The sequence below is a fragment of the Microcaecilia unicolor genome, chromosome 3 (genome assembly GCF_901765095.1).
Source record: "Microcaecilia unicolor chromosome 3, aMicUni1.1, whole genome shotgun sequence".
NCBI lineage: Eukaryota > Metazoa > Chordata > Amphibia > Gymnophiona > Siphonopidae > Microcaecilia > Microcaecilia unicolor.
This window is the reverse complement of record NC_044033.1, coordinates 321,634,327-321,651,252: the sequence shown is the minus strand read 5'-3', so window position 1 is coordinate 321,651,252 and position 16,926 is coordinate 321,634,327. Positions and strand designations below refer to the sequence as shown.

General features: G+C 41.6%; 1 protein-coding gene across 1 annotated transcript in view; it reads right to left on the bottom strand.

Moving 5' to 3' along the window:
• Positions 1-16,926, bottom strand: part of LOC115464690 (vomeronasal type-2 receptor 26-like) — a 64,366-nt gene that overhangs the window by 19,380 nt on the left and 28,060 nt on the right. The window contains exons 2-3 of the mRNA XM_030195047.1: positions 12,043-12,334; positions 10,169-10,951 (exon numbers count right to left, since the gene is read on the bottom strand). Coding sequence (XP_030050907.1) covers positions 10,169-10,951; positions 12,043-12,334 — 1,075 coding nt within the window. The remainder of the gene's footprint in view (positions 1-10,168; positions 10,952-12,042; positions 12,335-16,926) is intronic.

Genomic DNA, 16,926 nt, shown 5'->3' with positions numbered 1-16,926 from the left:
CTGTTTTTTCTTATCTTAAAACCACTGTTAAATCATGTTTAATATGTGCTAGGAACTTGTCCATTTGTATCCTAAAATCCCTTAGTACATAATACACCAGACTGAACAGTGGTTGAAAAATAAGACAAGCAGGTATGAATCACTGATCTATCGATACCAGGTGACAGTATGATTATTATTAAGAAAATGTAACAAATAAAGAGAGCGGGCTATAGAAGAATCAGATATTTAAAATCTGATTTCTAATACCTACTTATTTAGATTTTATAGTCTGAAAAAAATGGAGAAAATGAAAGAAAAAGAAAAACAGAGAAATGAGAAAGAATGGGAAAGAAAGAGGTGGACCAAAAACAGAGATATTGAGGGTGATTGTCAAAACAATATGCCAGGATAAATAGTCATGTACTTGGGTAAAACAGCTGAGCTAATAATCACATTTTCTTAGTTTCGGACTGCAGTTTTGGTACTTGAGGATCTTCTCTCTCTTTCCAATTGATTTATCGAGTAATCGCTTGGGACCGGCATCTCTATAATCACTTAGTTTCGGACTGCAGTTTTGGTACTTGAGGATCTTCTCTCTCTTTCCAATTGATTCATCGAGTAATCGCTTGGGACCGGCATCTCTATAATCACTGCTGTGCTGATGTTTTTCTCTTTTACCACTATATCCAGTTTGCTGCCATGAAGATGCACCAACATGGGGGCGGAGCAAGATGGCGGTCGTAATACTCTACCGCGAATAACCTCGAGAAATTTTGCCGGAGTTAAAACCTTTCTCAAGTGTTTCTACTTTTGTTAAAACAACGTTTTACTTCTTACTTGTTTGCCACGATGCCTCATACTAAGAGAAAGGCTTTTGTTAGAACAGGAGCCCAGCCGGTTCTTACATCGACACCAACCCAGCAAACAATCGAGGGATATCTCGCGAGAACCAGTCAGGCGTTGGGAGTTCCCGCAGAGCAACGTGTGCAAGGAGAAGCCGTACTCCAGGGACAGGACATATCGTTGTCCCCCCAACGCATTCTCCTCCGCCGCAACCGGCAGAGATCAGCTCTAGAGGTGAAACAAGAACCCACGAAAGTGGAGGACTGGTATCTCATCTGGGCCCTATAGCTGAAACTTCTCCCGAGGTCCTTCTACCACCGGAGGCTCAAGCTGCGCCGGTAACACTTGAGGCAATATGGGGGACGCTCCAGACTGTTTTGGCATCAACAAGTAAGATAGAATCTTTAGTAGTAAATGTTCAGACTTTGACTTCATCTCTTACTACTATGAAAAATGATGTTGCAGATAAGATAAATTATTTATCTGAAGAAAATATTAAGTTGAAGGAAACCACTGTAAAATTAATACAAGATAATACTTTGATACATGGGAGGTTGGAATATTTTGAGAATTTTAATAGGAAATTAAACCTACGCTTCTTGAATTTCCCCAAGACTCCAATCTACCCACCGCATGACATTTTCAAAAGATATCTAATAGAAAATTTGAAGCTCTCTGAAGACAATATATCTCTGCTGAATAAAATATATTATCTTCCAATGAAAAAAGTGAAGGAAAAAGATTGCGATATTCAACAGGAGGGAAATGATCTCAACGTATCAGAACTATTGGAATCTTCATTAACAGAGTTAACTGAGTGCCAAACTCTTCTGGTATCATTTATTTTTCATCAGGACTTGGAAAATGTTAGGAAAATTGCGCTGAGAAACTTACAAACCCCATTCTATGGGGGCAAAATCTGGGTATTTCCAGACGTTACAAAGCAGATGCAAGCCAGGAGAAAAGAGTTTTTGGCACTTCGACCAGCAACATTGGCTCTAGGAGCCTCTTTCAACCTGAACTATCCATGCAAATGCAACATCAAATATCTTGGGGTTAAATATGTTTTCTTAAATCCTGAACATTTAAAACAATTCATTGCTCAGAAAAAGATAATTTAATACATGTTGTGACTAACAGGTATAATTTGCCTCAAATAATAGATCTAAAGAGACACAATGTAAATAACTGGTTTAAATTAGGCTAAGCCTTTCTGTTAGAGATTATGTTGTATTGTTTTTCTTAATTTGAATCTCATCTCCTGAGTAACTGCTCAACCCCCCACCTCATGGTGGTCTAATGCAAGTGATACAATTTTTGCTTTATTATTTATGGGTATATTATTTAATATGTACTACTTTACTTATTCAAGATGTAAATGCTTGTGAAAAAATTGAAATTGATAAATAAAAGATTAAAAAAAAAAACCAGATGCACCAACATGCACAATCGATATGATGGCAACTATCTCAGGAGAGAAATATGAATAATTTCCAGATCGTTGTCTAGCACTCTAAGAAGAGCATGTGTAGTCAATATGTGGCCAGTGTTTTTTTTTATCCAACCAATATCTTGGACCCACATCTTGTTATATACATTCTATTGGAAGACTTGATTATCCATCTTGAATAACTGCACTTTATTTTTCAGTGATACATGACCTAGATACTGTCAACTCAAACTGGATGTCGCTGTGAATCTTGGAGCTGAGTAACAATAACCTATTGCAACACTGCAAAATGTGTAATTAGCCATACTTGAGCATTCATTGAAGATTTTGGAAAACTTCCCTTGACTACTATTGGTTCACAATGGCTCAAGCAGCTCTCCTCTAAATCATTAATGTGTGTCATTGTGCCAAGAGGATTTCTTTTGGATATCACTCCTCTACTATTAATTCAATCATTATTTCTTCCTCTAGTAACACTGAGAAATACATAAAGGGTTATGTCGCTTTATATCATCTTCGTCTGATTTTCAGATTTAGATTTGTATTTTCAGCTTGTTGGAGACAGAGACTGACTAGGATAATTATGTTATCTCAGATCAAGCCTCCTGTTTTGTATATTGGCTTACTTCATCATTACTGCCATTGATTCCTCCATTCTACTTTATATTCAGTTTAATTGATACATTGAAAAGGATACTATAAGAATCATCTATATATTTCATAACTGAATGCAATCAATATTCTCAAGTTTCCATCTTCTAGCTACTGGACACTATGTTGGATAGCACTGTGATAGACTCTGCATGCTGACACTATCAGGCTTATTTTCGAAAGAGAAGGATGCCCATCTTTCGACACAAATCACAAGATGGGCGTCCTTCTCACAGGGCAGGGGCGTAGCCACGGGCGGGCCCGGGTGGGCCTGGGCCCATCCAATTTCGGGTCAGGCCCGCCCAGCAGCAAAGTTCCTGACGGCGATTCCAGTCGCAGCGATTCCCACACGCTGCCTGCCAGTGCCGGCTGCCGCTCAATCTCCTTGCGCTACTAAGCGCTAACCCGGAAGTCTCTCCTCTGCAGGACAGACTTCCGGGTTAGCGCTTAGTAGCACGAGGAGATTGTTGAGCGGCAGCTGGCAGGCAGCGTGTGGGAATCGCTGCGACTGGAATCTCCGTCAGGAGCTTTGCTGCTGGGCGGGCCTGCAAGGAGGGTGAGATGCTGCAGCTGCACGGGGGGGGGGGGGGGGGGGGGGAAGATGTCGCATGGGGGAGGGAAGACGGGAGGACACAGCAGCTGCACAGGGGGAAGGGAAGATGGAAAGAAAGATGCTGCACAGGGGGGAGGGAAGATGGAAAGATGAGGCTTGGTTGGTGGGTGAGAGAGATGCAGCAAAGGGGTGGAGGGGTGAGGAAGGGAGAAGTCTTGGCTGTGTATGAGGTGGAGGGGAGGGACACATGCTGCATACAGAGGGGATAGGTGGGGAGGGGGAGAAATGGTAGGCATAGGGGTGGAGAGGAGGGAGAAATGGTGGGTATAGTGGTGGAGGGAGGGCGGAGCAGAGAAAATTTTGTGCCCACCCACTTTGGGCTCAGCCCACCCAAAACTGGTTGTCTGGCTACGCCACTGTCACAGGGTCGCCCAAATCGGCATAATCAAAAGCCAATTTTGGGCGTCCTCAACTGCTTTCCATTGCGGGGATGACCAAAGTTCACAGGGGTGTGTTGGAAGCATAGCGAAGGCGGGACTGGGGCATGCTTAACACATAGGCGTCCTCGGCCGATAATAGAAAAAAGAAGGGAGTCCCTGACGAACACTTGGACGACTTTACTTGGTCCTTTTTTTTTACGACCATGCCACAAAAATGTGCCCTAAATGACCAGATGACAACCGGAGGGAATCGGGGATGACCTCCCCTTACTCCCCCAGAGGTCACTAACCCCCTCCCACCCTCAAAAATTTTTAAAAATATTTTTCCAGCCTCTATGCCAGCCTCAAATATCATAACCAGCTCCATGACAGCAGTATGCAGGTCCCTGGAGCAGTCTTAGTGGGTACTGCAGTGCATTTCAGGCAGGCGGACCCAGGCCCATCCCCCCTACCTGTTACACTTGTGGTGGTAAATGTGAGCCCTCCAAAACCCACCAAAAATCCACTGTACCCACATCTAAGTGCCCCCCTTCATCCCTAAGCACTATGATAGTGGTGTACAGTTGTGGGGAGTGGGTTTTGGGGGGGGGATGGGGGGCTCAGCACACAAGGTAAGGGAGCTATGCACCTGTGAGCTTTTTCTGAAGTCCACTGCAGTGCCCCCTAGGGTGCCCGGTTGGTGTCCTGGCATGTGAGGGGGACCAGTGCACTATGAATGCTGGCTCCTCCCATGACCAAATGGCTTGAATTTGGTTGTTTCTGAGATGGGCGTCCTCGGTTTCCATTATCGCCGAAAATCGGGAACGACCATCTCTAAGGTCGACCATACTGGGTCAGACCAATGGTCCTATGAAGAAAGACTAAGGAGGCTAGGGCTTTTCAGCTTGGAGAAGAGACGGCTGAGGGGAGACATGATAGAGGTATATAAAATAATGAGTGGAGTGGAACAGGTGGATGTGAAGCGTCTGTTCACGCTTTCCAAAAATACTAGGACTAGGGGGCATGCGATAAAACTACAGTGTAGTAAATTTAAAACAAATCAGAGAAACGTTTTCTTCACCCAACGCGTAATTAAACTCTGGAATTCGTTGCCGGAGAACGTGATGAAGGCGGTTAGCTTGGCAGAGTTTAAAAAGGGGTTAGACGGTTTCCTAAAGGACAAGTCCATAAACCGCTACTAAATGGACTTTGGAAAAATCCACAATTCCAGGAATAACATGTATAGAATGTTTGTACATTTGGGAAGCTTGCCAGGTGCCCTTGACCTGGATTGGCCGCTGTCGTGGACAGGATGCTGGAATCGATGGACCCTTGGTCTTTTCCCAGTGTGGCATTACTTATGTACTTATGACCATCTCTAAGGTCAACCTAAATGTTGAGATTTGGGCGTCCCTGACTATATTATCGAAATGAAGGATGGACGCCCATCTTGTTTCGATAATACGGGTTTCCCGCCCCTTCGTGGGGACGTCCTCAGGAAAACATGGGCGCCCCGTTTGATTATGCCCCTCCACGTATGTTAACACTAGAAAAGCTAATCCAGTCTAATTATGTTCTAATACTTCTCTTTATAATGTGGTTTAAATTACAGTTGTAGCTTGCTATTTGTATTACATAGACAGGAACTCCAGGAGCCATGGACACAGGCAGCTACTTTAGAACGTTGGAGGTGAGAATTTTTATATAAGATTTTAAAACTGTATTATATGTGATCCTCTGAGAGTTGTAGGATCATGCAGAATAGAAATGTTTTAAGTAAATAATTAAATAAATTTGTCCCTATTCTTCACACCCTCTTTGTCTAGCATGTCTCTTTCCTGCTTCCCCCCCCCCCACCCCCGCCTTCCATAGCTAAATATTTCCCCATGCAACATCCCCTCCCCCCAGTGTACCTTTCACCATGATTTTCCCCTTAGGAGAATTAGCAGTGGCACATTAAGATGCCTGCAGCAGCCCTGGAGTCCTTCTGTCTGCTGCGCCCCTTCAGAAACAGGACATTATATCAAAGGGGGCATGCAAGCACACACACATCTATCTATATCTATCCATATACGTATGTATGTGTGTATATACATATAAAAAAATATGCACACAAACATCCTTTCTCCTCTCTGTCTCTCTCTGTCGGCCTGTCTGTCTGTCTCTCACTTTCTCTTTGAGGGTACAAATACAGTAAATCAGTATTTCTCAGTGTTGTTACTAAACAGGCATTATTGTTGGATACCTTTCATGATGGAATCTGGTATGCCTATTTGTGTCACTTGGGTGTGCCTAGGGGAAGATATAAGACAATGCAGAGGGTATAAAATCCTGAGTGGTGTAAAACGAGTAGAAGTAAATCGATGTTTTATTCGTTCCAAAAGTACAAAGACTAGGGGACACTCATAGGCAGTCGGCGGCCCAACTGTTTGGGGAGGCTAAAGGGGGCGGGGTTAGGGGTGGGTCCAGGGGTGGAGCTTAAATCCATAATTGTCTGATAACACACAGAAAAAATAAATAAATAAAAATAAAAGTCACAATACCTTTTATTACATTTAGATATTAGATATGTATCATATGTCAAAGAATAAAGTGGTTGCTCAAAGCATATTCTAACCACAGTCACTCAACTGCAAAACACTATGCACAACTTTGTGCAAAAACACACTCAGAACCTTATTGTACCATAAATATTACACTGGGCAGAACCTAATACACCAACATACCATGACCCATACGGAAAATGCAGACCGTCAACAATATGAAACAAGGGATCATAATATCACAATTCTCATGTAGAGCCATAAAACATCCTAATTCATGTTTAATGTGGGATAAAATGCCATACATAAGTAAATAAATATAAACTTTTAATGTTGAGCACCTGATTCTCAAAGTGGACATATTCCAAACACTATAATGAAAATAAAATAATCTTTCAAATACTTTTAAAACTTATTTTTAGCACTTTTAAAATTTCAGGGGTCAGTGCAACTCTCTTTGGTATGAAGTGCTCATGTGCAGGAATTCAGCCTAATTAAATATCTCCATGGCAACCCAGGACAAGTCCAGCCAACCCCCCCCCCTGCTCTGCTCTCCCAGCAGGTAATCAAATTACAACTGGTTACAAAAGGCTACAGACGGCTTTCACTGCAGCCTGCTGCTATTTAAGATTGGACTCACCAGAGAACTACTACTACTACTATTTAGCATTTCTATAGAAACAGCTGATCCATCCTGCCTCCCAAGCCTCTTATACCGGGCGCCTATGGGGACACTCAAGGAAGTTACATGGAAATACTTAAATAGGAGGAAATATTTTTTCACTTAACGAATAGTTAAGCTCTGAAACTCTTTGCCAGAGGATGTGGTAACAGTGGTTAAGAACGTAAGAACATAAGAGTAGCCATACTGGGTCAGACCAATGGTCCATCTAACCTAGTATCCTGTTTTCCAAACACCACCACTTCTCGCGCTATTCTTCTGCTGTGCGTGAGAATGTGCCTTTCCTTCTGGAGGAGAAAATGTGAATGGGCGAGCTGTGGAGGACATGGTTGGAGTGTCTGAGTGTTCCGTGACTGCTTCTTCTGGGAAAGGGAAGGAGAAGAGTGCATCTGGATTTGATGCAGTTGCTGCAGATGTGTTGTTCTTAGGAGTTATGCTTGAGATAAGTTAGGCAAGCAGGTTATAGAATATGGGTGTTGGGCAGTTCCATGTGGAACCTCAAAATAACTTCAATTAGCACATGTTAAGGCCAATTAACACAAATTTAGCCAATTAATTTGCACAGATCTGCAATTCATGCCCAACCTTGTACGTCCAGCTTAGGTCAACCTATATAGAATTTGGAGGTTAGAGCCTAAATGCTATAGTGTGCAAATTCATAGGGAACATATACATGGATGAACAGGGGTGGGTTTTCCAGTTGCATATAAAAGTTACATACGCAACTGGCACGTTTAGGTGCAACTATTTACACCAGCCTTTGACACGGTGTAAGTTAGATACACATGCCCTCTTCTGCTATGTGAGGACTGTGCTGGGCAGAGTATTACAGTCTGTGTCCTGTAAATGACAAGATGGATACGGATAGGCTGGAGCGGGCTTTGATGGCAGTTCCAGTAGTTGGAACAGAGGGACAGAACCGGGCGGACTTCTACGGTCTATGTCCCAGAAACGCCAAAGAATGAAAAAAGAAGCAGATCGCTACTACTGCTTTTCAGGAGAGAAGGTCTTTTAGTCCAATAGGTGGAACTGCTTAAACTCTAGAACTGGGTTGTGATTTCAAGCCCCTGACACAGCCCTTTAAGAGTGGCCATGTCAAGATTCTAACTATTTATCTATTTAAGCTTTTAGTGGTGAATAAATTATTTTTTAATGAAAACTCTGTGGCAATTTGCTTCTTTTTTCATTCCTTACTGGATTTTGTAAGTCACCTGCCTTCTTGTTTTCTTGGACCAGAAACGTTAAAAAAAGTTCATGATCAAGTATATAATGAGGGGCATTTTCAATATGACATCTAAGTCGACATTGGATGTTTTGCAAAATCTGAATAGGAAAGAAGGTAGTTTTTAAAAAGAAAAATGCCTTTTTTTTTTCAAAAATACTGTTTTGAACAAGGTTTTGTGATTTGGACATTTTGTTTTTTAGTCCATTTTTGAAAAAGAAAATGTCCAAGTGCAAAACACACAAAATCAAGCCATTAGGATATAGGAGGAACCGGTATTTTTAGTAGCCCGGTCCACCTGACATCCCAGGAAAGCAATAGGGCACCCTAGGGGGCACTGCAGTGCACTTCATAAAATGCTCCCAGGTACACATCTCACTATTGCTCCTTTACATTGTTTGCTGAGCCCCCCAACCCCCCCCCCAAAAAAAACCCCAATATCCCCAACTGTATACCACTACCATAGCCCTTACGGGAGAAGGGGACACCTATATGTGGGTACAGTGGGTTTCTGGTGAGTTGTGGTGGGTTCACACTTTCCTCCACAAGTGTAACAGGTAGGGGGAGGTAGGAGCCTGGGTCCACCTGTCTGCAGTGCACTGCACCACCACTAGACTACTCCAGGGACCTGCATGCTGTTCTAATGGACCTGCGAATTACATCTGAGGCTGTATTTTCAAATCACATTTTAGTGGGTTAGTGACCACTGCGGGAGAAAGTGGAAGTTATAAAAACAGGTCTAGCTCAAAACGTCTTAGTTTTAGTCCTTGATGGTTTTGTTTTGTTACATTATGGCTTAAAAATATCCAAGTGTTAGGAACACCCAGATCCCACCCTTAACATGCCCCTGACATGGGGGCATGTCAGGGGTGTGTTAAGGGTTTGTTAACAGACTTCTGATTGACTTCATAGAAAAATGTCTACAAATTTGTTTTGAAAATACCAATTTGGATGTTTTTGTGAGAAAAACGTCCAAATGTAGATTTATGCCAGTTTTTTGTCCTTTTTCTCTTTTGAAAATGAGCTCCAATATCATGTTCATTGTTGATTTATTCATGACTTGATAATGAGATTGACTGTTGGCAGACTGCCGTCACTTATTATATTACTATGTTACTATGTTATGCTCTATTCTATAAAGGCTATTGTACATACAATTCTCATTCAAGAATTGGCGTTTCACGCTCATATTTTTGCTGCCTATTTTTTGGCCACCTTATTTGAATCTACCCTATAGGCTAGATTCTATAGATGGCACCTAAAAAATTGGCACTGAAAAAGCACTATTCTGTAAGGCATGCCTAAATTTAGGTGCAGAGTTTCCCTTATTCTATAATTGCACATATAACCCAAATCCACGCCCACACTCCACCCCAAGCCTCCCATGAACCTCCCATTTTTGTGTCCCCTTTTCCATGATGTGCGCAAAATTTAGGTGCAGATCCTGCACCTAAATTCATGTGCGTACCTCATAATTGATTCCAATTATCACTGATAAATGATCAATTGACACTAATTGGCTGATCATTCAATTAAGATTTGTGCACAATTTGCACCTTGAAGCTTTTTATAGAATTGGAGGGAGTATCTGTATGTGTAGAAAAGGTGAAAATTATTCCATTAGCCATGCTTTGTATGCTTTCCCCTTTTCTTTCCCCACTTCTTTAGCTATTCTTCTTGTAAAGGATCTTATCATGAAAAACACTCTATGATCATGTGGAATCAGTGTCTCTCTGGGATCATAGAGTCTCCAGTGCACTCGGCCTCCTTTTCCTCAAAGTCTTTCCTTTTATGTTTTGACACAACATAACAAATGATGTTACCTTCCATGGCAAATAATCAGATAATTTCCTCATGTCATTACTCCTTGAGGTGATGTTTCTAGAGCCAGACATGAGCATGTCATACAGTGCATGTGCCAGGGTGTACACAGCGTTATATACACTATTGCTTTTACCAAAATGTTTGGTGTTACAGGGTCGTTCAAATGACAGTTTTACATCAGAACTACAGGATCTTTTGATGTATTTTGGACACTGGCTGTCACACAGGCCCATCCAAGTGAAAATATCACTTGGAAGCAAGGTAAAGTTCACCTCCTGGATAAATTTTGTAAAGCTTGAGATCTTCTTCTTCACAATTGCAAATGATAAGATGTTGTTCTTTATATCAGTTTTCCCTTCAAATTTAGAGGGCAAATTAAGTTCAGTTTTGGTGATCAAGACCTTGCCAGGGTTCAGTAAAAGATCAGGAAGATAGACTATATTCTCTGCATCAGTATAGAGAATGATCACTTTAATAGATGACATGTTCATCTTTTTCATTTTAGATACTTTCTCTGCTGCCATGAAATTGATCGGAGTGTGATTGAAAGTTTCTATGAATGCAATGCATCCACCATTCTGCTCAATCCCTTCTCTCAGGATCTGAATTGCCCTCAGGCTGCTTTCATCATCGGATGCAATGATACCAACCCAGGTCCAGCCAAAATGCTTCAATAACTTGACAATCCCAGCACAGAGGTACAGTTCACTGGGGACAGTTCGGTAGTAAAAGGGAAACTTAACTGTGTCACTCATTAGAAGACTCTGTGAGATGAAACTGATCTGTTCAAAAACAAAAATAATAATAATCTATCATCATCTTTGTCACTGTGAGATTACACCTCAGATAATTTCTACAAGCTTTTAAGCTCCTACATTTAGGTGATTTTTCAGCAGAAAACTTAAGTGTTCTTTTACTAAGGTGCGACGAAAAATGGCCTGCGCTGGTGTAGGCACGTGTATCGGACATGCGCAGGTCCATTTTCAGCATGCCTGCAAAAAAGGCCTTTTGGGGGGGAACAAAAATGGATGTGCAGCAAAATGAAAATTGGCACGTGTCCAGTTTGGGCCTGAGACCTTACCGCCACCCATTGACTTAGCGGTAAGATCTCACATGTTAACCAGGTGCTAATCGTCGGCATGCGTACAATGCCAATTACTGCCCAGTTAGCGCCGCATGCCGGAAAATATTTTTTATTTTCCAGCATGAGTAGCAGACGCTTGTAAAAAATGAAATTACCACCCAGGTCACGCGGTAGCCGGGTGGTAGTTTGAAATTGATATGCATAGGACACACATATGCGCCTATGTGGCTTAGTAAAAGCACCCCCCAAGAACTCCTTTCACAAAGTGGCTGTAAATATTAATGAAGAAACGTCAGTACCCAAACGTTAGGTGCGGGAGCCACATCACATGCATTCTACAAAACGTTTGTTCCCTTTATAGAATAGAGCTTAGTGCTCAATTTTAGCATCGCAATTCTTGAATTCCTTTCATACTGCCTAGCACAGGAATAGCATGTGAGCCCTTACTACATAATTTATTTTTAATGGCCACACACTAAGGGCAACATTAATGCATGGTCATTAAAGCAAAATTAGAAAAAGGCTATTTTTATGGTCACAGTAAAAATGTCCTTAGCAGGCAGGAAAAACCTACGCAAAGGCATCCTAAAGCCACTTTCTAATGCAGCTTAGTAAAAGGGCCCCTTAGTAAGCCAAACGTAGGCACTGAAAAGAAGACCTAAATGCAATTAGTCACACTGCCCCCTCCCAATGGTCTTTTTAATTTAAACTGGGTCATCACAGCGTTCCCCATCCTTCACTCTTTCTTAATGGATTATATAGTCAGAGAATACAGAACAGTCCCTTTACCTGTGGATAGTGGTACATCCTGAACATACTGGACATCTGACTTGATTCCTCTGGTTGCAGACCTTCAATGATAGCGGCCAGCGTGCCAGATGTTTTACAGCGATAATTAGGAACCCAGGTGTCCATACTAGTAAATATACTCATGGCATCCCCAAACACAAAGAATAGATTGAGGTAAGATTCATAAAGATGAAACCCTAGTGTGATGTTAGGTAAGAGCTCTGAGCTATTGTTAATCTCCTCCACTGCAGAAACAAAGGCCAGGTAATCGAAATAGTTTTCTTTATGGTAACTGTAAGGACAATGAAGATCAGACAATTAATCACTCACTGAAAGATGGAAAGAAAGCTGTAGAACTATTTTCAAAGTCAATGGTCAGTGGGTGTTTTTAAAAGCCAGCTGCAGAATTTGAAAAATAAATATATTAAGCACTGCTATATGGATAGGCAGTGACACTGAATATACAGATAAATCTCAGGCTGCCATCCATTATCCTTATAATTTTAGGCCTAAACTTAAATACAAAGGCTACCTGTATACAGGCTGAATATCACCACGATGGGAGCAATTCTATAAAATGGAACCTGTATGTAGGTGACTGAAGGGCAACTGGTAGTTGCCTACCCTCCTTTACAGAAAACTATAGAAATCTCTAAGATACGTGTGTGATATTTTCTAATGTTTTTCCTCCCCCCTTGTGTCCTATCTAATATTGTAGTTCTACCCTTTATCCTGGAAGTCATATCTCAGTGTCTAAAGTTTTAATTTGATCTCTTTGCTTTTTGCCTCTCTCTTTTATTTTAGATTGTTTTCCATAGTGTGGGATTGTAAAAAATAACTGCCCGATATTTAAAACAAAAAGGCCGCTAAAATGGCACTTAAGCAGCTATCTGGCAAAATTCAGCCCAGGATAGCCGGCTATCCGAAGCTGAATATCACCGGATAGCAACTTAAAGATAGCCAGTTATATCGCAAGATATAACCAGCTATTCCCCAATTTAAAAAGCCCAACCGACCAAGTTTGGCAGCCATATTTGGCCTCTCTCTTAAAAGAAAACCCAAGTAATTAAAACGTATATTGAACATATTCTATAATACCATCAATAATAATCTTTTATTAATGTTATAATAGTGCTCAGATAATGCATTATACTAAACATGGGTCAGGATCCATCTCCTCCACAACGCACTCCTCACCATCATTGCACTGAGTTCATCCTGCCTACCTAAAATCATTGGATTTTGATAGCTGACAATCATACAAATATAAACTTTACTTATTATCTGTAAAGATGATGTTCCTTGGACGTAATTTTCTTTTAAACAGTGTGACTGTAGAGAAGGATCCCACTGTCATGTAAACCCAGTGTCCATAAATGCAAAACAATATCAGGCTCATTTTTGAAAGAGAAGGATGCCCATCTTTCGACACAAATCGGAAGATGGGCATCCTTCTCACAGGGTCGCCCAAATCAGTATAATCGAAAGCCAATTTTGGGCGTCCCCAACCACTTTCCATCGCGGGGATGACCAAAGTTCACGGGGGTGTATCGGAGGCATAACGAAGGCAGGACTTGGGTGTGCCTAACACATGGACGTCCTCGACCCACAATGGAAAATAAAGGGCGTCCCTGACAAGTACTTGGACGACTTTACCTGGTCCTGTTTGTCTTATGACTAAGGCACAAAAAGCTGCCCGAACTGACCAGATGACCACTGGAGAGAATCGGGGATGACCTCCCCTTACTCCCCCAGTAGTCACAAACCCCCTCCCACCCTCAAAAAGGTTTTTAAAAATATTCTGTGCCAGTCTCTATGCCAGCCTCAAATGTCATACTCGGGTCCATCATAGCAGTATGCAGGTCCCTGGAGCAGTTTTAGTGGGTGCAGTGCACTTCAGGCAGGTGGACCCAAACCCATCCCCCCCCCCCACCTGTTACACTTGTGGTGGTAAATGCGAGCCCTCCAAAACACACCAGAAACCCACTGTATCCACATCTAGGTGCCCCCTTCACCCGTAAGGGCTATGGTAGTGGTGTACAGTGGGGTTTGGGGGGCTTAGCAAACAAGGTAAGGGAGCTATGTACCTAGGAGTAATTTCTGAAGTCCACTGCAGTGCCCCCTAGGGTGCTCGGTTGGTGTCCTGGCATGTCAGGGGGACCAGTGCACTACAAATGCTGGCTCCTTCCATGACCAAAGGGCTTGCATTTGGTCGTTTCTGAGATGGGTGTCCTTGGTTTACATTATAGCTGAAAATCAGAAATGACCAAGTCTAGGGACAACCATCTCTAAGGACGACCTAAATTTCAAGATTTGGGCTTCCCTGACTGTATTATCGAAATGAAAGATGGATGTCCATCATGTTTCGAAAATACGGGTTTCCCCGCCCCTCCACCGGGACGTTTTGTGAAGATGTCCTCAGCAAAACCTGAGCATCCCTTTCGATTATGCCCCTCCACATGAATCTTCCAAATCTCACTTCACTGTGCTATTAATTATCTGATTTTATACTCTGTTGTCATTATCTACAAACTGTTCTCTCTCATGCCAGTTTTACTCTACATAGTTATTGTTCGTTCCCAACATGGTTGTCATGTTTTGCCCGACTGGGCATCCTCAGGAGAACTTAACTGCAATGTGCTCTCACTCCTTTCTTTGGCACCTTGGAAAAACGCCAACGCATGGGCATTCCCAACTAGAACAAATAACAACTACATGGACAACCATGTTGGGAACAAACAACTATTTAGCATTTCATCTCAAAAAGCATGGGAAGAAGCTACTGGTGAACATATGTCAAACAATGGCCTTTCTTCTGGTTAAGTGGCCCGAGACTCTCCTCTCTTCTTCTATCACTCAAGCTTCATATTTTTTACAGCACAGAGCTCATTGGACTCCTATTAAATCCTTTAAAAGTAAATTATCTCCCAATGTTTTATGTTGGTCTTGCTCCAATCAGAAGGGTACACTACACTTAAAACATATATTATTTGAATACAATAATGTCTATATATTTTGGCTGGATATTTGGCCTAAAATATTAAATATCTTACAACTTTTCAACTCTTTACCTATATCTTTTCAGCAAAGAGTTTGGAATTCTATTGCCCTTTCAAACTCTCTTTCTGATGAAGATGCTTATTTGATTTTTTTTTTATTTTTTTCACTGCTCTTAAATTGATCATTCAACATTGGAAGGATAATTCCAGTTTATCCATTTCCATGTGTTCCATCCACTTAGTTCAATCTGTTCAAAATTCTGCTGCTCGACTTATATTCCGCCAGTGCCACTATGCTCATATTAGCCCTCTTCTTAAGTCACTTCACTGGCTCCCTATCCATTTCTGCATACAGTTCAAACTCCTCTTATTGACTTATAAGTGCATTCATTCTGTAGCTCCTCAGTACCTCTCCACTCTCATCTCTTCCTACACTTCTCCCCGGGAACTCCATTCACTGGGTAAATCTCTCTTATCTGCACCCTTCTCCTCCACCACTAACTCCAGACTCCATTCCTTTTATCTTGCTGCACCATATGCCTGGAATAGACTTCCTGAACCAGTACATCAAGCTCCATCTCTAGCCGTCTTCAAATCTAGGCTAAAAGCCCACCTTTTTGATGCAGCTTTTAACTCCTAACCATTACTCCCTTGTTCAGTACCCTTATTTTATCATCCCCACCTTAGTAATTCCCTTATCTCTTATTTGTCCTGTTTGTCTGTCCTAATTAGATTGTAAGCTATGTCGAGCAGGGACTGTCTATTCATGTTCAAGTGTTCAGAGCTGCGTACGTCTAGTAGCGCTATAGAAATGATAAGTAGTAGTAGTGGTGGAATGCTGTTTTATTGTTTAAGAAATATGAGCCCATTTCATTAAAATTTCTTCCTGCTACATGTAAACATAAATGCAAGTGGGGTAAATTAGATCAATATTTATCTATTTTTTCATCCATTGATGAATCTTTGTAATTGATGCTAAATCCTTCTGCTCAGATGTTTTGTCATGTTATGTTCATTGTGTTTCATGTTTGAAGCACAATATACCTATGCTATTTCATTGATGTTTGCAATTTGGCAATAAAATGATTTAAAAGGAAAGGAAATAAAATGCAAATTTTAACTTAGATCAGCTGCCTACAATTAGAAAGCACTTGCACGCCTTATCATCTAGTAAATGTAAGAAAGGAGAATATATAAAGAATACTGAATGGCAAATCTATGATGAAAGGATTTCATTGATATGCTGAATTTGGGAACAGGATTTGGATTTTGCATGTGATATACTGCCTTTCTCTGGTACAAGCAAAGTGGTTTACATATCATTTGCAAGTCATTTCTCTGTCCCTGTTGGACTCACAATCTAAGTTTTGTACCTGGAGCAGTGGAAGGTTAGTTGACTTGGCCAGGGCACAAGGAGCCACAGTGGGAACTGAACACAATTCTCCTGGTTTTCAGACCACTACATTAACCATTAGACGACTCCTCTACTCACAGGGAATGTTTTTGATTAGGATTTGATACAAAATAGTCAGCATAGGTCACTACCAGAATCCTCATCCACATTCTTATCACCTCTCGCTTAGACTATTGCAACTTGCTTCTTACAGGTCTCCCACTTAGCCATCTCTCTCCTCTTCAATCTGTTCAAAATTCTGCTGCACGACTAATATTCCGCCAGTGTCGTTATGCTCATATTAGCCCTCTCCTCAAATCACTTCACTGGCTTCCTATCCGTTTCCGCATACAGTTCAAACTCCTCTTATTGACCTATAAGTGCATTCACTCTGCAGCTCCTGAGTACCTCTCCACTCTCATCTCTCCCTACATTCCTCCCCGGGAACTCCGTTCACTGTGTAAATCTCTCTTATCTGCACCCTTCTCCTCC